At 52.7% G+C, this 26301-nt stretch overlaps 1 protein-coding gene across 2 annotated transcripts in view; it reads left to right on the forward strand.

Annotated features, from left to right (window-relative positions):
- The window catches only part of NEURL1 (neuralized E3 ubiquitin protein ligase 1), an 88158-nt gene that overhangs the window by 45266 nt on the left and 16591 nt on the right, over positions 1-26301 (forward strand). The window contains exons 1-3 of one of the 2 annotated variants that reach the window (XM_053583143.1): positions 5926-6090; positions 20682-20923; positions 21198-21519. In XM_053583143.1, coding sequence (XP_053439118.1) covers positions 6057-6090; positions 20682-20923; positions 21198-21519 — 598 coding nt within the window. In that variant the 5' untranslated portion in view covers positions 5926-6056. Of the gene's footprint in view, positions 1-5925; positions 6091-20681; positions 20924-21197; positions 21520-26301 lie in introns of those variants that run through there. The other variant, XM_053583142.1, reaches the window with a different exon arrangement.

The following is a 26301-nucleotide window of genomic DNA, read 5'->3' on the forward strand; positions in this document are numbered from 1 at the left end:
CAAAGCTTAGCGTGGGGCCTGGCATGGGAGGGGTGGGTACCGAGTAAATGGGGCCAACATGATGATGCGGATGGTTCTTACGGAAGCCGCTTTTCCATTTCTCCCCCTTGGTGTGACGTGTATTATTAGTGTTGTACTCATACCCTGCGCTTTAAGGCATTGCTTTCCAAGGCTGGGAGCACAGGCCTTGTTCCCCCACTAGGTTCTCTGGGCTTCTGAAGAGACAGCAACAGTTGCCCCTGTGGACTGAGCCAGGCAGCAAGCCTTCCAGGTGTGATGTTACTCTGCTCTCACAAGCACCTGGGCCTTGTTATCTCCATCTTGGAGAAGAGATGGCAGAGACTCAGAGAAGCTCCAGAGCTTGCCCAGTCACACGGTGGAGAGCTGCCTGCCTGAGCTCAAGACCCGAGCTCCTAACCTCCACATGGGTGGGGTGGGGTAGGGTGGGCACACCTATCTACCCTTCCTGGCTCCTGACACAGATCTTATAGGAGGGCAACTGTGTGCTTCCAGCTGGGGGCTCTGTGGGTGTGGGCTGTGTCTGGCACACTCTGTCCTGGGAATAGAAACCTCGTCTCTCCTTGTTTTGTCCTTTCTGTCTGCTGTGGATGGTACTTCTCTATCCAGTTCAGGCTGGCCAGGCTGGCCCTGAGGCTCAGAACTGGAGCACAAGCAGGTGTGTTTGTGTCTTGGAGGGTCTGAAGAGCTGCTTGGCAGTCGGCCTAGGGCCAGAGGGCTGTTTGCTCAGATTCCCTTTCAGTCCCTGCCCCCGCCCCTGCACCTGTTGTGTTCCCATCATCCTGGGCGGCTGGCAGCTGTCACTGCCGGGGCACCTGTCCCAGCCCCAGAGGACGCCCCCTGGGCTTCCTGTTTCTAGTTTCTCTGAGGCTCCATCTCTGCCTCTTTGTGTGCTTTGTCTTCTACTCCCTCCACATCTCCCTTCTCTTTTAGACTCTAGGCAGTGGCCTCTGCCCTTGTCCTGGCTCTGGGCACAGGGAGAAGCTTTCAGCTGGAGTTCCCTGCTCTTCATTCCCCCATGCCAGGCCCAGGCTGGTGGGTGGAGGATGGCCTTGGCAGGTCAGCCTTAAGCCCCAGATGCCTGGTGACTCATCAGTGCAATCAAATTATCCCTTGTTCCTGATGGAAGAAACTGTAGCAGTCAGGAGCTGGCTCCCACCTCCTCCCCAGTGGACTGTTCCCCCTTGCCCTGACCTCCCCAGACCCCAGCCACCTCCCCCTACCTCATAAGAGAGAAGCTATCCTCCTCCCTTGTCCAGTTTTGTCTTCTATACGTCCTGCTGCCTTGACTTGTATGCCATATTAAGTGTAGCGCCAGAAGACGTTTCTCCTGAGTTCTAGTCCCTTACCCTCGGCCCACTGTGCAACATTAGGAAAGGCCTCCTGTGCTCGCTCTGTAAAGCAGGCCAGTACTTACTTGCCTGTTGGGAGGTAGGGGCTGGATGCAGGGTTCTGCAGAGGCTCTTTTTTCCTTGGAGATCTTGGTGCCTGTGATTCTCATGGTTTCTGTTGCCCAGTGAGTTTGTTCCATGTTTTATTCTGCCTTTGCTGGCTCAGCCCTAGATCTTAAGTTCTGAGAAGGCAAGTTTAGGCTGGGAAGAAGGGATAGGGATGAGAAAGGACTCAATGAGGAGAGAGTTGAGCTGGGTAGCCCACCATGGACCCTAGGATGTGCCCCAAAGGGAAGAGGAGCAGGACAAATCAGGAATGGAAAGGCAGGGAAAGGAAGGACAGCCTGGTTGTGGGAAAGGCCTTGGGGGCTGAAAGCTTTCAGAGAGCCAAGGCAACTGAGGTTCCCTAGATGGGGTTGGAGGGCAGATGCAGTAGGGCAAAAAGGATGGGAGTCTTTTTCTGAAGCCCAGTGGGGATTCTGTCTGATCAGGGAGCCCCGAAGGGCACACCCGGTCCTGTTTCCTGCCTGTGGGCCTTCAGCTATTAAGTCCCTGCCCAGGTCACCAAAGGATCTTTTTAAGTTTCCAGGATTGCATCTTCAGCATCTGTTGGGTCACCTATTAGCCGATGAGAAGTCCAGCCTTATTGCCTGTCCAGTTTCCTCTGCCTTCATGTTGACTCCAATCCTGAGACATCACCTTCTGTCCCCTGGAGAACTACTGAGCTCTGCTGCCACATAGAGCCCCCTGATTCCCTAAGGAGAAGGTCATTGTCTCCTGTGTCCCCCTCCTGAAGCCAGATGAAGCCCTTTTCCCTTTCTTGGATAGAGCATGAGTTTTGATGTCAGGCAGGTCTAGATTCAGAGCCCACTTTATCTTCCCTTCCTTCTGTATAATCTCTCTGAGTCTTGGTTTTATAGCTTGCAAAATGAGGGTGACTATAACTCCTAAAGGGAAGTTGTGAGATCAGCTGAGTTTATGTATGTGATACTTAGCACAGCACCTGGCACGTAATAAGCGTGTGATAAATGGTAGCATTTATAGCCTCTTCTGGGGATTTACTTATAGACTCTCCCTTCCCCTTTCATATCCTGTCCAAAGTATGGGTACAGAATGGCACACTGAGATCATTTAGCCAGAGCCAAAAGAGCCACATTCCTTGATCCCAGCGTGGCTCCTGCTAGGTCTGGAATTGCCTGTTTCCTCATCCATCTTCCCTGCTGCACCATTGGCTTCTGAAGTGTGACTGTGAGGTCTTGCTCACAGTTGGTCCATAGTTAGCACTTAGGGAATGATTGATGGATGAATGAATGATTTCCGCCAGTGATTTTTTCACCCATTTTAGTAGTAGAATCCTCTGGCCAAATGAAATTTTATGATGCCCCAGTGAATAAATCACAGGAGGGATATAGTGCTGGCTGCCACATCAAGGGGCTGTCCCCCTTCCCCACCCCCATTGAGGTCCTGGACACCACTCTGGGAAAGTGGTGGGAGAGGCACGCCTGAGACATGAGACACTGCCACTTCCCATCTGGGGAAGTGATTCTGTCTGTGGAAACCCCCTTCACAGTGGTGCTGTGAAGGCCCAGCGGCCAGGCAGGCCATCTCCCAGTTTCCGTCCCATTCTTGCTCAAATGGCCAGAATGAGGGCCACTACCCTCCAGAGGGACTCTCAGCTTGCTGAGCCCCCAACATGCACCGTCCTTGCTTGCTTACTACTTCATTAATTCTCTGCAGTCCTGTTTCTGGAAAATTATGTGAATTTTCATTTGTGAGGTATCTGCTGTGTGTGCCAGGGGCAGTGCTAAGCCCAAGGGGAGCAAGCCTAAGTCAGGCCCAGGCCCAGCCCTGCCGGATGTGGATGCCGGGCCTTCTGCCTTGGTGCCTCTTTCCTCCAACCCTGAGTTCTCTACACCAGATAGGATAGTGACCTTTTTGAAATGCAGGTCTGATCTTGTTGCCTCCCTGCTGAAACATTTCAGGGTTCCCTACTGCTCTTAGGAAAAAGGCCAGATTCTTCACCCTGCTCCTTGAGGCCCTGCTGGCATATCCTAAGACCATCTTGCCCACAGAAAGCTTCCCCAGACCCCTCCTTCTGCCCTGGTGCAGCCATACCAATCTTGCTTCCAAATTGTTGATGTGCAGCCAGGAGAACCTGGGGAAGGTGGAAAAGGCCCCAGCTATGGCTGTCTCTGTGTAGAACAGAAGACAAGAGTTAGGTGAGGCATAGCTCAGGGGCTCAGAAGAGGGACAAACTCAAGAACCAGGATTTACTCTGTACCCAGGGCCCTAGGAAGGTGTCCCGAGACAGGTGTTGCCAGTGCTGGGTGGGTGGAAGGGGCATTTTAACTGGGGAGAAGGCAGGAACCAGGGTGAGAGGGGGAGGGTGGTGTGTGGGTGCTGGGCCATGGGTAAGCCAAGCTGGCCGTCTGTCGGGGAGTTGGTAGGTAAGGGCCCAGACGGGCATGTTAAAAGGCCAGCTAGATGAGTGGAGTAACTGTGTTGCTACAGGAAAACCTCCAAAGCAGTTTCTTTTTGCAATGGTTTCCTCACCTGTCAAGTAAGCACACAATTAAGCCTATCTCTTAGGGTTCTTGTGAAGATTGAAGAAGTTAGTATGTGTAACATGCTGAGAATAGTGCTGTGCACACAGAAGGCCCCGTAATGTTTACTCTTATTATGATTATTATTCTCAAAGAGAACTTGGATTACTTTCTCTCAATCACATTGACTTAGCCTCCCTCCCCTGCATGGACCAGGTATGTAGGCCAGGGAGAATGTGTGCGCATGTAAGTGTGACTGTGTGCAGCCACGAGCCAGCATGTGCCTGCAGAAAGGGAGCTGTCTTGTGCGGAATCAGTGTCTCAACTTCTCCCAGGGAGAAGTCTCAGGCTGCCTCTGGCTGGGCCTGTGGGCACTCCTACCCACCACCTGCCCAGCCCTCCAGCTGATGCCCTCAGGTAAAGCTTGAATGTCCCTCCCCAGGACCCACTCAGGGGTGGCAGCAGCAGGGTCCTGAGCTAGGGCTCAGGGCCCAGCACAGCCCCTTACAGTGCCCAGGCCTCTGAGGCAGCGCTCCTCCTCAGCCCCCATCCCTCTGCCCTCCCACCTACCCACTGGCCTTCCTTCCCCACCCAGATCTTTCCTTGGGAACCCAGATCCCTGATCTTGAGGATAGGGGCTGGGGCCAGGCCAGGGTGTGGGAGGAGGGAGCTGTTCTTTTGTCCTGAGGAAGACCCTGTCTTGAGGAAAGTCTGCTGTGGGGAGAGAGGTTGTCCCACAGACCCGGGCTTGAGTCCTGGCTCTGCCTTGGATCTGCTGGGTAACCCCAGGCAAGTTCCTGAGCCTCTCAGAACCTCCACTTTTATGTCTGTAAAATACATATAATGGTAGCACCTGCCACTGAATATAAACGAGTTGGTGCACACAGTGCCTGGTGCACAGTGCACTGGCAGGACATGGGAACTGCTCTCTTGATGATGATCTGGGCTGCCAGCAGGCCTGCCCAAGGCTGGAGGGGGCCCACTTTCCTGGCATCCCTCTTCCCTGTCTGTCTGCATCCTTCCCTCTCCTGTGAGTGTGAGGAGCCAGTTTCCACACCTTGAGATTTCTCTGGAAACCTCGTGAATCCAGGAGTAGGCGTGTGTTGAGCACGTACATGCAAGTGTCAAGGTGTGTAGGTAACCATGTGAGTATGTGTATGGTGGGCAGTGGGTGGCTAAGTGTGCTCATGGGCGAATGCTTAGGAGTGCATGAGCCCGTGTAAGTGCACATATGTGTGCATGGTGCAGACGTGCAGTGTAGGTCTGTGCTGGGAGTGTATGTACACTATTGAAGGGACAGTTAGATGCAGGGGTAGGAGCCTGGATTCCAGTGTTTGCAGCCAGGCTCTGGTACCTTCTAGGTGAACAACCTCTCTGTCTCCGATTTCTCATCTGTAAGACAATAACAATAAGAAAAATAGTACCTGTTGATCTGTTGATAATAACTGCATTAACTGTTGATAATAACTCCTCATTCAGCCTGTGAGGACTGAAGGAGTTAATACTTGTAAGTGACAGAACAGTATTAGCTCTTTGTTAATAAGCATCACTGGCTGGACTGGGCACCTCCTGAGGGCAGGGACAATGTTTTGCTCACTATTTTGTCCTTGTCCCCTGGTCCAGTCTGCATGTAGTAGGCACCTAAGAATGAGTGGCAGTGTACCTGGGCGGCGGGTGAGGGGCGTGTGTGTGCGCGCTCGCGAGACTGCACCCACGGCATGGTGTTGCGCGTGTGCGCGCGTGTCTGCTGGGCCGGGGCATCTCCACGCCTTCTGGAGCTCGCTGCTATTTCAGGAAGCCTCCAGTCTCCTCCTCCTTATGTAAATAAACATGACAGATCCCATCGCTGTACCAGCGCTGGAGGCTGGGGCGGGTGGGAGCGGGAGGTGGGGGCGGCCGCAGGGCGGTGCGCGCGTGCGTGTGTGGCCCGCGGCGGGCGCGCGCGTGTGCGGAGGGCGCGGGGGTGGGGGGGCGCTGGCCCTGCCATGCCGGCCGCCGGCCGCGGGGGAGCGGGCGGGGGAGCAGGAGGGGAGCTGCTGGCCGGGGCGGCTTGGTGACAAGCGGGCCGGCCAAGCGGAGGTGGCCGTGCTGTCCGCTGCCTGAGATGGGGGGACAGATCACCCGGAGCACCCTCCATGGTAAGGCCCCAGCTGATGCCCGGAGCCGCCCACCCTCAGCTTGGGGACCGCCTGCGGAGGCGGGGGGAGGGCGCTGGGGCTGAGGGCTGGGTCATCCCCCACTGCCTCTTCACTTCTTGGTGGGCTGCCCGGCTTTGGGAGCGGCGCCTTTGAAGGGTGGGTGCTGGGGCGGGAAAAGCAAGAGGGCGGGGAGAGCAGCAAGAGGGGGCTCTCCGTGACAGCTAGTGGGGGGTCGGGCAGCTGAGGCGTCCCACAAAGTCTCCTTGTCCTCTTACCAGGGCTCTGACCAGACCCAGTCCAGAAATGGGATGAGAGGTCCTGAGCGGTCTTAACCCACCTCTCCCAGGGCCTGAGGCAAATCACAATTAGACGGCTGGGGGGACCTGTCTGTGAGCCCCAGGATGTGTGCCTTGGAGGTAGTGCTGTGTTCCATGGTGAAGCCAGGGAAAGACGTGTAGGCACACATGTGTGCAAGAGGGTGTCTGTGTCTGCTTGTAAGTGTGTGCTGGAGGTGTCTGTGGGTGTGTACTTGTGCTGGCTTGTGCCCAAGCACACGGTGTGTGACAGCCCCCCACATTGCCCAGCCTCTGTTCTCCAAGTGTGTGCTGTGTGGGGGAGGCCAGTAGACTCCTGACCTGTGGGGTGTGCGCCCACAGTCAGACTGACCCACAGGCGGGGAGGTGACAGGATGGGAGGGAGGCAGGCTGGCTGGCTCCCTATTCTTAGGGCTCCTTCTTGTCCCATATCCTCTTGTCCTCCTGGCTTTAGTGCTGTGGCTTACAACATGGCCAGTTGTTTCCAAAGACCCAGAAAGGGAAAGCCTTCCTGGTGTCTTCCCTGGCCTCTGGGAACTGGGGTTCTGATATAAACCGGTTGGTGCCAGAACAGCATGAGCTGACCTTGGGGAGTCCCTGCCACACTCCCCTATGTTCCCTCCTCCTCTTTTGGACAGGGTATTAGGAGATAGGGCAGCCTCCATCTGCTGAGTCTCGTGGGCACTGAGGAACCTAGGAGAGGCCCAGGAAGGAAGGAGCTTGTGGTGGTGGCAGGAGTGAGTGGGCAGCAATGGCCAGAACTGGTGACCAGGTGGCTTCCCCCTTCCAGGCTCTGGACTTTGAGAGAGTAATTTCTAATTAAAAAAGAAAAAGGCAGGGAAAGACATGGGAAAAGCAAATCATTGGCTCTCTTAAAAGGAAATGAATTTCATCCTGGGCCTGGAGGGCTAAGTGACAGATGGAAGGCCCCAGAAGACATAATCCGGAGCCAGGCGAGGGGCAGTGCCAGTGGCCTGGGCCTTGGCCTGAGACTTGGGTTAGTCTGACCTGGGCCTGACCCTGCCTGTCTGTGGGGCTGGGTCTTTTCTCAGGGTTCACTGACCCCAGTGGGGCCTGTTGGCAAAAGGTCTGAACCGACTGGCATTTTCCACTGGAGTCAGACTTGGGCAAGTACGAGGCTTGGGAAGGACAGAGGGGCCCTCAGAGCAGGCTCAGGACATACCACACTGTCCTTCATCTGACTTGGATCCCAGGCTCCATAGGTGGGTGAGGACCTAAAATCACCAGAGCTCATGCTCTGGAGTGGACAGATGTGTGTTGTGATGAGGGCAGGTGTCTTCCTGAGCCTCAGTTTTCTTCCCTCTCAATGGGGCTAATAATAGTATCCTCCTCCTAAGATTATTGTGAAGGTTATACAAATCACTGTGAGTAGAGAACTCAGCCTGGGGAAGATCCAGAAGGCTTGGGAAGTCATTCTGAGCTCAGGCTCACATTCCCTCTTTCCCGTATGTCTCATATTCCTGAGGACAGGAGGATTGCTTGGGGTGCACTGAGAGCGCTAGGAATTGGGCATCCAGGCTGAGTGGCTGCTGGGGAGCCCTAAGCAAATGTCCCATCTGCCTTGGCCCTCACCCCCTTGCCAGGTCCACCGTCTCAGGCAAGGGTCTGGAGGTGGGGGTATGGAGAGGAGGTGTTTGCCCACACAGCCCCCTGCCCCAATGGCTCTGGTTTGACCCCCTTTTGGGAAGCAAGCTGTGGCCAGGGGAAGACACAGGAGTTTGCTCCTTCCTAGTGGTGCCCTCAGCCCAGAGTTGGACTCCTAAAGACACATTTAAATGGTCCTTGATTATATTTTTAGTGTAGCCTTGGGCTTTTGGCCATAGATTTTTGGATTGCTGGGTTAAAGTGGGTGAGGGGAGGGTGACAGAGGGACCCAGGACTCTGTGTTGCTAGCCGTGTGTTTTGTGGATGTGTTTCAGCTCTCTCTGTTTCTGGTGTGTGTCTGTTTGTGTACCTGTGTTTAAGGGATTGTGTGTTGTCACGCCTGCATTGCCATGTGGGGGCAGCCACCTTTGTGGTACTCTGTGCCTGTGGCATGCCTCTGTGTGTGGTGGAGCTGGTGGTGAGGAGTCAGGCTCCTCTGAGGCCAGCCTGGCAGGGGGCCGATGGGAAAATGAATTCCCATTTGGAAAACGGTTTCAGCAGTTACATGCCTGATCTTTCTCATCGGCAGGTTTCCAGAGCTGGTCCCGGTCCTGAGGGCTGGCTGGGAGGGGAGGAGGGGGGCATGCAAAGGGGACCAGGAGGATACTGAGAGGTCTCCCCTCCCGTCAGCCCTTTATCCCTCCCTTTTCTCTTTCCTCTTCCCTCCCTTTCTTCACTTCCCTTCAATGCTCCTTCTTTTTGCTGAGGGGTTGACATGTGGATGACACACACACACAAACACACACACACACACACACAAACACAGACACACATGCACCCAGACAACATGGCATGGCTGGGCAGGTCTCTAGACTTTACAGGCCTGAGTGTTGGAGGATGCTGGGGTGCAGGGGCCTGAGACATGAGTTCTCACTCCCTCTTGTCACGAGAGTGGGGGTGGGGGATACTGTGGTCTAGAGAGGGAAATAGCTGACGATGGTCACACAGCTGGTGCCTCAGAGGGGAAGGCAGGTCTCATCTCTTCCATGGACTTCCCTACTTGTCCTTCTTGGGTTCCTTAATCCTTACACAGGCAGCAAGGTAGTAGGCACCCAATGGCCTTATGAGACCTGAGATTAGCACAGAGGGAGCTGCCTATGTCCTGGCAGCAGCTCTGGGGGCTTAGGCCAAGGCGAACTCCCTGGAGCAGAAAGGTGGGCATGTGCACTCACATCCCCATGAGTCCTAGGGGCTTCAGGAGAGTGGGCCTTGGGTCTCCATCTCCGTATTCTGACCTCAGCCCAGTGCCTGGCACACAAGTGGCAGTAGGTGCTTGGTCAGTGAGTAGGCTCTGTGTCCCCTGGGTGCTCACATCTGCCCTGAGGCACTCCTGCCATCTGTGTGTGTGCACGCATGTACACACAATGTGTGTGGGTTTGTGTAAGGGGAATGAAGGGTAGTCTGTGTGGAGTGAGGATTGAGAGCCTCGTGCTCTCAGGCACTGTTCAGCCACCTCAATCCACACTCCACACAGACCACCCTTCATAGCAAATTACCCCTAAACTTAGCAGCTTTAAACAAGCCTAAACCCCCAGTCCTCAGGAGGCACTTTGGGGAGGTGCTGAAAGGGCAGGGACAGGAACGGGGAGCTGAACTCAGAATAAGTCATCATCTGGAATCTCCTGGAATCATGAGGACTGGTCCTTCTGCCAGCGAGGATTTTGGGAGGCACAGATGTGTGCACATCTGGCTCTTGGAGATGTCAGAGATGGAGATGTTGCAGAGAGTGTGAGGCAGGTGGCTTGGCGTAGAGATTAAGTCGGCTCTGAAGGTGCCAATCCTTCCTGTTCCTTACCACTGTCCTTATCCTACCGGTCTCCAGGGAGCAGCAAGCTCACCTGTATGCGTATCTGGGAGTCTGGAGGAGATGACACAGTGCCAATGTGGGCCCTCACCCTTGGTCATGAGTGACAAAGGTGTAGGCATGGGGGCGTGAAGGTCATGGAGAAACTGACTAGGGTGGAGGAGGGTTCATGTAGGAAAAGGGGACTGCTCCTGGTGGCCAGCTAGTGTGGACCCACTGAGGAATCTCTGGGCAGTGATGCAGGTCTAAGTTCAGAGCCCAGCTCTGCCACCTCCCAGCTATGTGACTTTAGGTAAGTTATTAGCTCTCAGAACCTCTGGTTCCTTATTTATAAAACAGGACTGCTATACTGTCTTTTATCTATTGCTGCCTAGCAAATTACCCCTAAACTTAGCAGCTTCAAACAACAGCCATTTAATTATCTCATAGTTCCTGTGGGTCAGGAATCTTGGCACAACTTAGCTTGGTGTCTGTGGCTTACTGTCTGTCGTCATGTTGTAGTCAAGTTGTTGGCTGCAACTATGGTCTCATCCGAAGGCTTGCCTGGAGGGGATCCCTGTTCAAGCCTACTCGTGGTGCAAAGCTGGTGGTCTTTGGTCCCTTGCCACATGCTGTGGCATCTGGCCTCCCCCAGATTGAGCAATTCAAGACAGCCCAGAGAGAGTGACCAAGAGTGGAAGCCACAGTCTTTTTTTTTTTTTTTTGAGACAGAGTCTCACTATGTCACCCTTGGTAGAGTGCTGTGGCATCATACCTCACAGCAACCTCAAACTCTTGGGCTTAAATGATTCTCTTGCCTCATCTTTCCAAGTAGCTGGGACCACAGGTACCTGCCACAATGCCTGGCTATTTTTTTTTCCTTATTTATTCTTTGAAGGAGAATGAGCTTTTTTTTTTTTTTTTTTGCAGTTTTTGGCCGGGTCTGGTTTTGAAACTGCCACCTCCAGCATATGGGGCCAGCACCCTACTCGTTTGAGCCACAGGCACCGCCCAAAGCCTGGCTATTTTTTGGTTGCAGTTGTCATTGTTGTTTAGCTGTCCCGGGCTGGGTTCGAACCCCCCACCCTCGGTGCATGTGGCTGGCACGGTAACCACTATGCTACAGGTGCCGATACTTTTTTTTTTTTCTTGAGTCAGTTTCACTGTGTTTCCCAGGTTGGAGTGCTGTGACATCAGCCTACCTCATAGCAACCTCAAACTCCTGGGTTCAAGTGATCCTAGTGCCTCAGCCTCCTGAGTATCTGGGACCACAGGCACCTGCCATAACAGCTAGCTATTTTTTCTACTTTAGTAGAGCTGGGGTCTGGCTCTTGCTTAGGTTGGTTTTGAACTCCTGAGCTCAAGTGATCCTCCTTCCCTGGCAACCCAGAGTGCCAGAATTATAGGCCTGAGCCACTGTGCCTGGCTGGAAGCCACAGTCTCTTTATAACTCAGTCTTGGGTGTGACATCCCACTAATTCTGCTGTATTCTATTCTTTAGAAGCTAATTGTCAGGGCCAACCTACCCTTAGGGGAAGGGCTAATACGAGGGCATAGATGCCAGAAGGTGGATGTGGGGATCATCAAGGCATCATAGAGTGTGCATCCCCCAGAAACCTGCCTTCAGGGGTTGGGAGGGTGAGACCAAACTGTATGAAGGGCAGCTGGTGTAGCATCTGATATGTAAGAAGGAATCAGCCCTTGTCTCCTTCCATGTCTGCTGCTTTTCTCCTGTTGTCATGTGGGATCTTGGTGCAGGGATGGGAAGAAATTTGCTTCCTTTATTCCCTTCTTTTTCTAATTTCTCCATTGGACACCTGCCAGTGCTCCCTGAACACTTTCCAATTCATCAGTAGATGGGAGAATCAAACCCTGGCAATGTTTGATTCAACAACTATTATCGAGTGCCTGCTGTGTGCCCTCAGCTAGGCCCTAGGGAAACAGTATTAAAAAAGAGCTCACAGTCCCTTAGGGGGACAGACAGACACAAATAACTGTGAAGCCTCTCCCATCCCAGCACTGGTCTGCCTAACACAGGAACTGAGCTGAGTGACTCTTTCCTCACCTCTGCCAAGGATGCACATAGCCAGAACCATTCTGGATACAGAAAAGGCAGTGTGTGGCATACAGTAAGTGCCTCGGAACATCTGGGCTTAGTCCTGCAGAGGAACCAGGGTTGGGAAGGGCTACTTGGTGAGGGGTGCTCTGTTAGGGGGTGTAGAGGTCCCCAGAGGTCCTAATCTGGGGGTCAGAGAAACTTCTGGGAGAAATCCAGGTCTGAAGGATGAGTGAGAGAAAGGCAGGGAGGTGGGAAGAAGGAAGGAAAGGTTCTGGGTGCAAAAGGGGTCTTGGCCAAGCGTGGAGGTCATGAGGCAGACATGGGAGGTGGGGGGGCTTCAAGGAACCCAGAGAAGTTTACTTCTGCCCAGTCTTAAAATCAGTCCTCTCTGTCCCCCAACCCCTACCCCACCTGTCATCCCAGGAAAGGTGGGAGTCAGGAGTCCAGAGTCTCCATGCATTCAACTGGTCTCTCAAATTCTCTCCCCCAGAGGGAGCCTTGTGCAATTAATGCATATAAGTGAGTCCAAATCAGGACTACCTGGCCAGTCTGAGATTAGGGCATTTGGGTAAAATAAGACTGAGGTGTCCAGCTTCCCACTGGGCTGAAGTGAGCTATTCATTTCCTATGGTCATGCTTGACTACAGCCCTTCCTATGGTGATTGTTGGTTTTACTTGAAAAGAACAACAGGAAAAAAAAAGACCTTATGTTGGGATCAGTTGTTAAAGTTTGCAAAATTCTTTCACATTATGAACTTAGTGGGGCCTCAAAACAGCCTGGAGAGGTGAGCAGGGCAGCTATGATGAGGCTTATTTCACAGGAAAAGAAACCAAGATCCAAGCAGGTGAAACAGCTTGCCCAAAGTCACACAGCAAGTCTGTGGCCTGGCTGGGGGTGAGCCCAGGGCCTCCTGCCTCCATAGCTCATGCTCTATGCCCGTCCCACTGCCCAGAATGTGAGCAAGCCTCCCTTATAGGAGATGAAAACAACGACATCAGCACTGGTATTCAGGGCCATGGCTCCAGAATAAGGTGATCTCGGAGGGATTTATCTGGGTCTCGAGAGTGGTGCAGTGGTGGGTAGGGTTTGGACTGGCGCAGATGAGGCAGGGGCCAAGGCTTGGGCGAAGGTGTGGAGGTAGGAAAGCAGAGAGTGGTGTGAGCAGTAACAGTAACAGTAACAGTAGCAACCACTTACTGAGTCTTCCATACACCGTATCTTTTAATCATTGCAGGAATCCCATGAAGAAGGTCTAGCCATGACCCCATTTTATAGACAGAGCTTCTGGCCTTAGAGGCAGCCAGGTCTAGGTTTAGAGCTGAACTCTTCCCTCTGTTTGGGTGATCTCAGTGTGTAACTTCTGAAACTCTGTGTCAGAGTGGCATTGGGAGAGTAAATCAAAACACTGTCTGTTGAGCTGTGCAGAGCTAGGGCATGGTCATCAGTATTAGTGCTGCTGCTCTCGTCTGGGGTGGTCAGCGCCCTCCCTGTCTCCTTGGCTGGGCATCTGGGGCTCTGCCAGTGGTTCTGGGTGGAGCCTTGCAGGAGCAGCAGGGAGATCGATCAGTCTGGAGGCGTTGTGTGTCCAGGCGTCTGTCCTGGGACCCCACTGAGAGGGAAAAATGTGATCCAGAGCTGGCTGAGGGTCACCCTGAGGGCTGGCCAGGCTGTATCTGGCAGCTCATAAATGCCAGGAGAAATGGGGTCTTGGGGGGAGTTTATACTGTGTCAGCAACAGCCTCGCCTGAGGAGAGCACCTCCCTTGTGGCTCCCAAGACACTGGTAAACCTGTCACTATGGGGGTCCTCTCTGGGAGCTCTGCTAGGAGCCAGGTGGTACAAATGGGGCTCCACCCAGGACCTTTTGCCACTGGTGGAGCAGTTGTGCAGCCCACCGGCCCACCAGTTTAGGCCCTTCTCTGCGCCCACCTCCTCCACGTGGCCTTCCTTGCTGTGCCTGCTGTCTGGGACTCTAATATTAGCTGCTGAGTAGGGTAAAGGACCCTGGACATGACATTGGGAGACCAAAGTTCAAGTCTCAGTTCTGCCACATAATTGCGGTATGACCTTAAGCAAGTTGCTTAATCAGTCTGAATCACAACTCAGCCACAGAATAGGGACCTTAAGGGTCATGGTGTATGTTTAAGTGATAGGAAGGAGCCCTGCTGGATAGTGGAGGGAAGAAACTGCACCCTCAGCTGCCCCCTCTGGATCTCTGGCATCAGAGTTGTACTCCCAGTTAATTCTCATTTTGCTTTCTGTTCCCTCTACCCCCGTGGATTTTAACGCCAGCTGAGATGGAGGAAGAAGTCTGAGGGCACCCTTTGCATCATAGTCTATGAGAATAGCACTTCCTGGAGGGGTGAGGGCACTGCCTACATGGTTGCGTGTGGTGCCCTGGCCCTGGTTCAAAAGAGAAGTGATGAGGTCTGAGTAAGGACCATGGCAGGAGGGTGGAAGGAAGGACAGAACCCAGGGGTGTTTATTCTTGAGGCTGGAATGGCCGATTTGGTGTGGGGCACCCAGGGACTCCACTGGAGGCTGGGAGCATGGGTAGGGGTGAGTCAGGAGTCTAGCTGGGATCTCTCAAGAGACAGCAGCCCACAGACCAAGGGCAGATGTCCAGCAGAGTAGAATAGGTTTTCAAGTAGTCTTCCCAGGTCATTGATCACACAGTGAGCTGAGTACAGAGAGAAGGGGTTGTCCCCATGGTCTCAGAGATCACACTGGTTGGAGAAGGCAGGCATAGGACTTGGCAGGCCCTGGTAGTCAGTGAATGGTGCTTAGCAGCTGCCCTGGTGCTCTCTCTCCATACCCACAGGGCAGGGAAAAGTACCCCTATTTCATTTCACAGATGGGGAAGGAAGGAACTTAAGGGTTAGAATGACAGGCACAGCCAAGCTTTGGTGGTCTCCTGGTAGATGGGCCAAATCCTACCATGGCCTGGGTGGGGTGAGGAGAGTGCTGGGAGGGTGCTCAGAAATTGCAGCCTCTCTTCTCTCCCATCTGAATGAAAATCTGGCTCTTGGATTTTAAATTGAGTTATAATGTGTATGCAATAAAATCCATCCATTTAAAGTGTATGGTTTGGTGAGTTTTGACAAATGTATAACCATTTGACAAATGTATCACCACCTTAGTGAAGGTATGAGCGTTTCCATCACTATGAACATTTCCTCTGGCCCCTCTGTAGTCATCTCTCTTTCTCAGACACGCACTAATCTCCGTCCTCTAGTTTTGCCTTTTCCAGACTGTCCTACAGAAAGACTCATACAGCATACAGCCTTACGTAGTGTGCTGATGAGGTTCGTCCTCAGTGCGTGTGTGTCCCTGGGTATGTTCCTTTCTACCTCAGAGTACTCGTCACTGTGTGGAGGTTCCATGTTTTATTCTCTCCTTTTTTTTTTCTCACCTGGATCAAGCGGAAACCATATTTTATTTATCCATTCACCAGTCGAAAGACTTTTGAGTCGTTTTCAGTTTGGGGGTACTGTGGGCAAAACTGCTATACAGTCATGTACAGGTTGTAGTGGGAACATGTTCTCATGGGTAAATGTGTAGAAGTGTGAACGCTGGGTCACGGGGGAGGCACTTAACTTTGTAAGAAACCGCCAAGCCATTTTCCACGTCGGCTGCCCCGGGTTGCATCCGACCGGCAATGTGTGAGGGCTGAGAACACAATTTGCATTTCTGTGTTTCGGTGGCAAGAGAATAGAATGCCCCATATCCCCCAGTGTGCTACATGATATGATTTTAGGGAGTACATGGATGAAATTCTTTTTCATATTTTATAAGTTACCACTGTATTTTAGTGTTCATTGAAAAAATGTACCCAGCATATCAAACCCATGATTTCCTGGTTAGTGTTTAATGGCTAATGACATAGTCCCTGGAGTAGGATTGCTGGGATTATCTCCTAGATACTTTTCCTACTGCTTGTGTAACCTTGGGAAAGCCACTTAATCTTTCTGAGGCCCACATTTGTCATCCATAAAATGGTTAATAATATCTCTTCCTCACAGTGTGGTGGCTTACGCCTATAATCCTAGCACTCTGGGAGGCTGAGGTGGGAGGATCATTTGAGGTCAGGAGTTTGAGACCAACCTGAGCAACAGTGAGACACCATCTCTACTAAAAATAGAAAAAATTGGGCAGTGCCTGTGGCTCAGTGGGTAGGGTGCCGGTCCCATATATGGAGGGTGATGGGTTGGAACTGGGCCCCGGCCAAACTGCAACACAAAAATAGCCAGGCGTTGTGGTGGACGCCTGTAGTCCCAGCTACTTGGGAGGCTTAGGCAAGAAAATCACCTAAGCCTAAGAGCTGGAGGTTGCTGTCAGCTGTGATGCCAAGGTGCTCTACAGAGGTGACAAAGTGAGACTCTGTCTCTAAATAAATAAATAAATAGATAAAAATAGAAAAAATTAGCCAGGCATGGTGTTGGGCACCCATAGACTCAGCTACTCAGGAGGCTGAGGCGGGAGGATGGCTTGATGCCAGGAGTTGGCAGTTGTAGTGAGCTGTAATCACACCACTGCACCCTGACCAGGGTGATAGAGCAAGACTCTGTCTCAAAAAACAAAAATATCGCCTGTGGCTCAGTCGGTAAGGTGCCGGCCCCATATACCGAGGGTGACGGGTTCAAACCCAGCCCCAGCCAAACTGCAACGAAAAAATAGCCGGGCGTTGTGGCAGGCGCCTGTAGTCCCAGCTACTTGGGAGGCTAAGGCAAGAGAATCACTTAAGCCCAGGAGTTGGAGGTTGCTGTGAGCTGTGTGAGGCCACGGCACTCTACCGAGGGCCATAAAGTGAGACTCTGTCTCTACAAAAAAAAACAAAAATATCCCTTCCTACTTTATAAGTTTTCCTGTAAGGGTAAAACTGCTTAAGTGTATGTAAAACTCCAAGTTCAGAGCTTGGCATGTAAGCTTGACAAATGGCTGCCATTATTAGATGAGTGTGGCCCATGGGTGACAGGTCTGTGTTTAATGTGTATTGTTTTGTACATCCATGTACACGTGAATACACATATGTGTGCACGCACAGTGTATGTGTACATGTATAGGTTCCTGATCTCAGGGATAAGGGAGAGGATGAGTACTTTTTCTCCAGTCACCTAGGGTCAGGATTATCTTCATGTGCTCACAGGTGTATGTGTGCGCCCATAAGTATATCTTTTGGTGTCTGCATGTCTATGTACACATTGTACCCCCAGGCTCACGGTGTCCCTCTTCCTACCTTCCCTATCTGTTCTGCTGTCAGCCAGGGTGCTGGCCCTATGCTTGCCCTGCCCCACCCCTAGCCCGTACCCAACACCCCCAGCCTGTACCCCCAGGTCCTCCTTGTGAAAGGGAGGTCTTGGGGAATGTCCTTGAATGTCCTTCCAGGGCCTGTGTCTCTGGCCCCACATGTCTCCATCTTATCAGCCTAGAGCTAGTGTTTTCTGAACCTTTACCCAGGGCCCAGACCCCCACCTGAGAAGGGTGGAGAGAAGAGGAAGTGTTTTGAAGGGATTGTTGACCTGCAGTTGCTCCAGGGATTCTGGGTGGAGGCTGGAGAGGGGGTGACCTCAAAGGAGAGGTCTGATCAGCGGCTAGGCTCAGCAAGTTTTAAAGAAATGCTTTATTGACATATAATTGACATACAATAAATCACACATGTTTAGATTGTCCAGTTTGATGAGTTTAACATCCGTACACCCCATAGAATCATTACTACAAGCTAGATAAGGAACACAGCTGTCACCCCCAGGTGTGGCCTGTGCTGCTCAGTAATCCACCCCTCACCACCCCAGGCCCCTGATTATCTGCTTTTGATCACTGTAGTTGGTTTTGTACTTCTTGGAATTTGATAAAAATGAGACGGGCGGAAGGAGAGGAGGGGCTCTGAAGGGAACAGGGGCCCTGCTGTTGCTCCGTGGATTGTGTGCCCTTATATAAAAACTTTTAAACTGGCTTATTTCACTCAGCAAAATGGTTTTGAAATTCATTTATGTTGTTATTCCTGTCAGTAGTGCATTGCTTTTTACAGCAGAGTCATATTCCGTCGTGTGGAGGAGGCAGTAGTTGTCCGTTGTGTGGGGCAGTGTTCAGCCATGTAGGGCAGTAGTCTGTTTTGTGGGGGAGGAGTCCACCCGCTGTGTGGGGCAGTGTTCCACTGGGTAGAGTAGTATTTCCTTGTTATCCATTCGCACAGAGGGCTTTTTCCCCTATGCTTTCATTTCTGCATATGGGTATATCCCTAACCAGTGTGTAATGTCGCCTTTCACCAGCCAATATTTTTTGAAACTGAGCATCAAGCTGTGTCTGAAGCTGAAGCTGGCCTGGGTTGAGTGGGGAATCTTTTTTTTTTTTTTTGAGACAGAGCCTCAAGCTGTCACCCTGGGTAGAGTGCCATGGCATCACAGCTCACAGCAACCTCCAACTCCTGGGCTCAAGCGATTCACCTGCATCCACCTCCCAAGTAGCTAGGACCACAGGCACCCACCACAATGCCCTGCTATTTTTTGGTTCCAGCTGTCATTGTTGTTTGGCGGGCTGGGCTGGATTCGAACCCGCCAGCTCAGGTGTATGTGGCTGGCGCCTTAGCCGCTTGAGCCACAGGCGCTGAGCCTTGAGTGAGGATCTTTCTAGGGAGGGCCCCTGTAGCCAGTGCCGTGCCACTGTCTGCCTTTCATCTCAGCTGTCCTTGTCCCTGAAATGACCTCCCCTCCTCTGCACTAACCAGCAGCCACTCAGTTTCTTCCAGGTGGCCTTCTCAGACTGTCTGGGTCTCCTCTGAGCAATTGCAGCTCTCAGAGCCCAAGGGCTTCCAAGTCCCTTGCGTTGTTCAGCCACTACTGTCTTGTCTTTTTGTGAGGGAAAGTGGGGAGCTCCTTCTCCAGAGAGGCCCCAGCCAGTGCCCAGGGTGTCTGGCTGGCCCTGGACCGTGGACATTGATGTCTGGGACCCTCTGGGGAAGGAGGAGCAGAGATGCAAAGTGATGCAAAGGCACGAAAACCAAAGTAAACACAGCCTGGACAGAAGGCTGGATCTTCCTGACTTCCAGGATTCCTCTCCACCACCCTCCCTGTCTCCCATCTTCTTCCTGGAATCCCTCCTCCCTCTGTAGGGAGTGGAAGGGTCTGGGCAGGCCTGATGCTAACCAGCTCTCTGCATCATTAAGTTCTTGCCTTGGAGGGACCAAAATTTGAAACTTCCTGAAGGTCTTTGTCACACTCTGTGGCTTTCTGCCCCCTCCTCTTTATGGCTCTCTTTCCTCCAGATGACCACACAGGTGGGGTTTTACTTCCTGAGGATGGACGCAGATCTTGGGGACGAATGAGCACCTCCTGCCCTAACCCCCAGGACCTGAGGCTGCATATTAATGCTGTAGGTGCTGCTATTACCGTCTTAGAGAGGGGACAAGTCTTCCCTCATATCACACAGCCAGTTAGTAACAAACGCAAGTCACCCATATCCAGTCACATGTTCTTTCCTCTCTCTGCCCTATCTCCTGGAGATCAACTGCACATTTGTAAAGTGTCTTCTCCTCAACAAAGCCCTGCCTGTGGTGGCACCCGTAGCTCAGTGGGTAGGGTGCTGGGCATATACACTGAGGCTGGGGGGTTCGAATCCAGCCTGGGCCAGCTAAACAACAGTGACAACTGCAACAAAATAGCTGGGCATTGTGGCTGGCGCCTGTAGTCCCAGCTACTTGGGAGGCTGAGGCAAGAGAAACCCCAAGGGTTTGAGGTTGCTGTGAGCTGTGACACCACAGCATTCTACTGAGGGCCATATAGTGAGACTCTGTCTCAAAAACAAACAAACAAAAAACAACACAAAGCCCTGTCCAGAGCTCTGTCCCTCTGGGATCTGGTACGACCTGTCTGCAGAGGAAGTGCTGTGCCTCCCTGGCCAGGGACTCCTACAGGAGACCCTGGAGCCCACCTGTGCCCAGGATGCTGCAGGCTTGGGTCCTGTAAAGCAGGGAGGAAGCCTTTGGGACAGTGGTAGCTCGCAGCCCAGCCCTGTCAGCCTTGTTCTAATACCCACCCCTCTCTGAGGCTTTCCTAAGATGTGACCCGCCTGTTGGTGCTTGTATGCTTTTTGTGACAGTGTCCGTCCATGACTATCTTTCTTCCTATGTTGGCTTTCTGAGGATAGGACGCGTGTATGTTTCCTGTCTGTATCTCTAGGGCCCAGGACAGAGCTTGGTATTCAGCAGATGTGTATTTATTGAGTAAAATAAATGAACACATCAGTGGCTGGTGGTGGGCAGATAGTAAGTGGTGATGTATCTCATGGTGGTGGGTGGTGGTGGGGAGGCAGGGGGTTGGGAATGGGAGAGAGGGTGGTGGGTGGTAAGCCAGTTTGTACCTCATGACACACTTGAACCTATAGTTAAACTTCCGTGGCACACTTACATTGATCAAAAAAAGATTAAAAACGAATATACTTACTATGCATTGAACTTCTTTCAAAAATAATTTAATTAATGATCTTTAAAAATTTTCATGGCACGTCTGAGATCCTCTCATGGCACACCAGTGTGCTGCATTCCCTTCACACCCGGCTGAAAATTACTAGAGTAGAGTGTGGCAGCTGATGATGCAAAGTGGGAGATGGCAGGAGACAGTGGCAGGGGGTGGGTGGTGGTAAAGGGTGGCAGTAATGGCTGGGCGATGGGTGACTTCTGCTTGTGCTCAGCCCTCTGCCCTTCCCTAGGGGACCCTGTCCCAGCTGCTGGACCAGATACGTTCTCTGACATTGTGTGTGGCCTATTCCATTGCAGACTCCATTGGGGGCCCTTTCCCGGTCAACCCTCACCGATGCCACCACAAGCAGAAGCACTGCCTGCCAGTGCTGCCTGGTGGGGGCCTCCCGGCCACCCCGCTGCTCTTCCACCCCCACACCAAGGGCTCCCAGATCCTCATGGACCTCAGCCACAAGGCCGTCAAGAGGCAGGCCAGCTTCTGCAACGCCATCACCTTCAGCAACCGCCCGGTCCTCATCTACGAGCAAGTCAGGCTAAAGGTAGGCCTCCCCCGCCTTCGCCCTCTCTTTATCCCCTGCCCTCAGGATTCTCAGCCACTGCCTGCTGCTATCCCAGGTCACGTGCTGCCCCCCACCTTTTCTTCTCTGCACCCTGCTTTCCTCTTCATTCCCTTTCCTGACCCTCCCTGTGTTCCAGGCTCCATGGGGGAGGGGAGGGTGCTGAAAGGGTGGGGAGGCTGGTGTGGCGCTCCTGGGAGTCTGCCTGAGGGCCTGAGGGTGAGAGGCTGGGCTGAGGCCGACCCCTGCCACCCAGATCACCAAGAAGCAGTGCTGCTGGAGTGGGGCCCTGCGGCTGGGCTTCACCAGCAAGGACCCGTCCCGCATCCACCCTGACTCGCTCCCCAAGTACGCCTGCCCTGACCTGGTGTCCCAGAGCGGTTTCTGGGCCAAGGCGCTGCCCGAGGAGTTTGCCAACGAGGGCAACATCATCGCTTTCTGGGTGGACAAGAAGGGTCGCGTCTTCCACCGCATCAACGACTCTGCCGTCATGCTCTTCTTCAGTGGAGTCTGCACGGCAGACCCGCTGTGGGCCTTGGTGGACGTCTATGGCCTCACGCGGGGCGTCCAGCTGCTTGGTGAGTGCCGGCCACTGCAGGATACACCCCTCAGCCTCTAGGCACTCGATCCCATGAGGCATTGGGACCCCTCCTTGACTGGTGGCAGCCCAAGGAGCCCTGTGTGAACGGCAGAGAGCCCTTTCCTGCAGGCCTGCAGCTTCGACAGGTGGAGGCTGGTTGAGATTTCTTCCCTCTGCAGCCCCTCCAGTGGTGCCTGTGAGCGGTGCCAGGAAGTAGTTAATATAGTAGAGCACTATTAACTCTACATATCAGGCACATACTTCACTGTTGCCTGTTCTCAGAGCAGCCCCGGGAGGCAGACTCCATTGCTGGGCCCATAGGGGTGGAGACTTGGGTTCAGGGAGGTTGAGTCACAGGTCCCAGGAATAGTAGAGCCCATGCTTGGCCTTGAGTCTCCAGCTCTGTGAGCTCTCAGCCCCTGGGCTCTGCAGCCTGTCAGGAGGCTGGGCGCCAAGCCCTGGGCTGTTGGGTACAAGGATAAGAGTAGGAGCAGAAGGAACATACTGGGGCATGTAGGACTCTGCCAGCAGCAACTTCAGGGCAGCAAGAGGGCAGACACCCGCTGGGGCAAGGAGGAGGAGCAGAAGGCTGCCTGGAACGCTAGGTGCTAGGCTTCCCAGCAGCAATGTACATGGCAGAGCCAGAAGGGGCCGCGGGGACTCTCAGAGTCCTTGGGGCACACAGTGAGTTTGTGGTTAATGTGGGACTAGAACCCAGGTCACCTGGCTCTATGTCCAGGATCCTTACCACCTGGCTATACCTGTGCACACATGGATTCTGGGTACAGATCAGCCTATCAGCAAACTGGCTTTGTCTTTAGGCAGAGCCTGCATGAGCTTCAGCTTCCTCATCTGTAAAATGGGTTGCTAGGGTTATTAAGTTACAGAGGCTGGGAGTTGGCTTGGCACCTGTAGCACCATGGGTACGGCACCAGCCACATACACTGAGGCTGGTGGGTTCGAACCTGGCCTGGCCCAGCTAAGCAGTAATGACAACTGCAACAGAAAAATAGCCGGGCATTGTGGCAGGTGCTTATAGTTCCAGCTACTTGGGAGGCTGAGGCAAGAGAATCGCTTAAGTCCAAGAGTTTGAGGTTGCCATGAGCTGTGACGCTATGGCACTCTACTGAGGGCGACATAGTGAGACTCTGTCTCAAAAAAAAAGAAAAAGAAAGAGGCTGGGAGTGAAATACTCAGCAAAGTCCTGGGTAGCAGTACACACTAAAACAGCATTCCTTCCTTCCTCTGCCATCTCTACCCTCCTCTTCCTGAAGAGAAAAATGTCAGGAAGGTAGTTGAAAACTATTTTTTTTTTCCTTTCTAACTTCAGAGCCTAGAAACAGGGAAACTCTTCTTCTCAAAACACCTTTATTGGAGTAAAAAGTCATTGAAAGTGAAAACAGAGAAATGAGTCAGAAGCCTGTCTGTTTGTTGAGTCCCAAACATCAGGAGGCTGTTTTTATTAACTAGCAGTTTGGGAACTTTCTGTTTTTCAACCCAATAAAAGTGTTTCTGCATTCGCCCTGACATGTTAAGTGCCTGAAATGCAGCTGTTTTTGGTCTCAGCAACTGAGCAGGGAGCCCAGGTGCCTGCCCAGTGCCTTTCACCTTCCCCCACCCCATAAAATGGGTGTCCCTGCAAGGCTGACACTGCCAGAGGCAGAAAGGGTGGTGGTTACCTCCCTTGTGGACCTGAACTCCAGAGACCAACAGGCTGAGGCCGGATTCTGGCCTCACCCTGGCCTAGGGGTGGGACTTCAGTTTCCTTATCTGTAAAATGGGGACAATAATAAATACTTTCTTGGGGTTCTTTTAAAGACTTAAAAAGCTGACTTGTGAAGAGCAGCTGACACACAGTAGAGTCAGTGACCATCACTTGACCCCACCTGTCCTGGAGAGGGCAATGCTTGACCCAAGGTTTCTGTGACTGCCTCGGTGCTGCTCTGGTATCCTCAGGGCCCCACACTTCAAGGCACTGGAGTCCCAAAGCTCAAATTTGAGGTCTAGCTTGACATGTCTGCCTGAGCCTCAGTTTTCTCATCTGTATTATGGCTGTGAATACTATGACTTAGCCCAGGGCTTGAGCACAAGGTGGAGGACAGAGAATGTCTCTACTCTTGAGAGAGGCACAGTCTTGTTGGGGGGTGGACAGGTGGAAGAGGTGGGGCACCATTTTTGCTTTTCCCAAAGGAAAAAATGCCCTTTCTGGCTGTTCCCACTCCAGCTTTAAGGCCTCTAAAGCCCCCCCCACCCCCGAAGCTTTCATGGGTGGAAGTCTCTTCTTTGCCCTTGTGTCCAACCACATGGTGCCTGCAGTTCTGTCAAGGCATTGGCTAAACCTGGGTCTGTCCATATGTCTCTGTCCTGGTAGGATGTGGTGGGGGGGCTCCTCTCCAGAGTGACTCTCGTACCCGGCTTGTGGAGTGGGCAGAGGAGAGTGGTGGGATAGGTGAATGGGAGGGCAGATGACTCGTTAGATGAAGCAAAGGGGTGGGGGGTGTTGACACAGAGCCCACCCTACCCACAGACAGCCCCGGCTCACTAGGAAGTAAGGGGATGAAGCAAACATAAAATAACCCAAGAGAAGACGGCGAGTCACTGAACGCTGGCCACGGGATCCCTTCCATCTGCTGAGATGATTTCCATCCGGTTATCTCATTTAACCCCTCAGCAGCAGGCCCCAGAAGGAGTGTTTTTTATCCCCACTTGGCAAGGAGATAATGGAGGCCCACGGAAGGCCTGGCTTGTCCTTGTAGGGATGTGGCAAAGCTGGGACTCGAACTGGATGTTCTGATACCAAAAGCAATGCCTTTTCCATTACCCTGTAGCAGGTTTAAACATAAAAGGAGGCAGGAAGTCAGAGAGGGCTGAGGTCAGTGAGGGAGGATGGACTCCAGGAAGGCTTCTTGGAAGAGAAGGCTTAGGCTAGGCCTGCACATGCCCAGAAGGTCTAGGCAGGGGGAATGAAGGGGAACCACCCAGGTGACTGGGGCTTCCAGCTTAGGGGCTGGGGAGAGCCTACAGCTGATCTGAAGGGCCCACTGGGGACCAGAGCCCAGGCGTCCGTTCCACCCCCTCTCTGACTATAAATGGGTTTGCAGCGGTATTTTCGGTTTCATTTAGATTTCCCGACAGGCTCCTCTCTGTACACCCGTCCCAGCTGTAAATCAACATAATCCCTGGGCATTTTCAAACACTGATTATGACCCCTAAATTCAATGAGCAGATTAAAATATCTCTTCATTCTGTTCTTCCTAAACTGATTTCTTCTTTTTTTTTTTTTTGTAAGTAAAAAAAAAAAAAAAAAAAAGAGTTAGGGGGCGGTGCCTGTGGCTCAGCGGGTAGGGCGCCGGTCCCATATGCCGGAGGTGGCGGGTTCAAACCCAGCCTCGGCCAAATTAAAAAAAAAAAAAAAAAAAAAAAAAAGAGTTAGAGCAAGCATTCCATTGGAGAGATTTCTGAGGTGGGCACAACCGCTCTGCCCCAGCTGGTGCCCCTGCCTCTGAGTCATCTGGCTGCCCTGCTGCACAGCCTCAGGGTTGGTTTCCTTCCCTCATCCTCTCTCCCCTCTACCTACCTCTTGCTCTCTCAGTTGCCTGCCACTTCATTCCTTCTGTATCTCTCTCTGGGCCTTTCCCTCTCTCCCCTGACCTGTGTCCCCTGGCTCTTCTTGCCTTCCCTGGTGTCCCCTCCCAGCTGCTGTCTCTCCTCTAAAGAAAGTTGTTCTCTGTCTTGGCAGCTCTGAGGCTGGGCCAGTCTTTCCTGGGTGATTATTCTCCAAACCAGTTTCTGATCTTTAGGGATTTTCTGCTGGGCCTACCCCATCCCTTTCTCTGTCTGGAATCTGTGGCCACAGCCCTCTAAAACCCACCTGATCTGTTTCTGTTCCTCACACTCACGGCGTTCCAGGCCGCCTGGCTCGTAGTAGATATGCAGGTCAGCCTGTAGGTGGATGGACTGTGTCCCTGGACAGAGCAGAGGCAGGGACTGGTGTCTCTCCCTGACTGACCCTCATCCTGCCCTCCCTGCCCTGACCATAATTCAGGAACACCGTTGCCCATGGCATGGCCCTAGCAGGCCTCAAACCGGCCTGCCTCCCACTATGCTGGCACTCAGCAGATCACCCTCTTTCCTCAGGGTGTGCTGGCCCAAGCCCAGGATGGTATCTCCAAGAATAACAGCTTCCTACCTCCAGGAAGAAGGACCCGCCAGCAACTAAATAAACACAAGTTTTATGGGGTGATTAATACTTAGAGAGAGGAGCTTCTCTCCCAGTTTTCAAAGTCTTCTTGCTCCTCTCAGAAAAGTTGACTGGAGGAGCAGCCATGAGTCCTGGCAGAAGGCTGGTGAGCCAAGACTCCATGTACGGGGTGCTGAGCATCCCTCTATACCCACCACGGCCCAGGCACTCTGCAGGGGAAGGGGGGGGAGATGGAAAATTAAAACCCACCCCCTCTCTTGGAAGGTGTTTCCACTGGGGATATACCATGTGACTGATGTAAGGTGGCCTAAATCCAATTCTGCAATTAAGTGTGCACTGAAGAGTAAAACTGTGAGGGTGCAGCTGGAAGCAATCCAGGAGGACTTCCTGTAGGAGATGAGTTTCAAGTCAGGTAAAAACAGAGGTAAAAACAACTTGGTTGATGAGGAATCATTTGGGTCAGACGGTGGGGGTGTGTGCACAGGTACAGAAGTGGGGCATTAGCGGTCAGTAGGGGAGCAGATCCTTTTGGGGAAGGTATGAAGTAGAAAGGTAGTGGGTGATTTGTGGAGGTGAGGG

The sequence above is a fragment of the Nycticebus coucang genome, chromosome 3, assembly GCF_027406575.1.
Source record: "Nycticebus coucang isolate mNycCou1 chromosome 3, mNycCou1.pri, whole genome shotgun sequence".
NCBI classification, from domain to species: domain Eukaryota; kingdom Metazoa; phylum Chordata; class Mammalia; order Primates; family Lorisidae; genus Nycticebus; species Nycticebus coucang.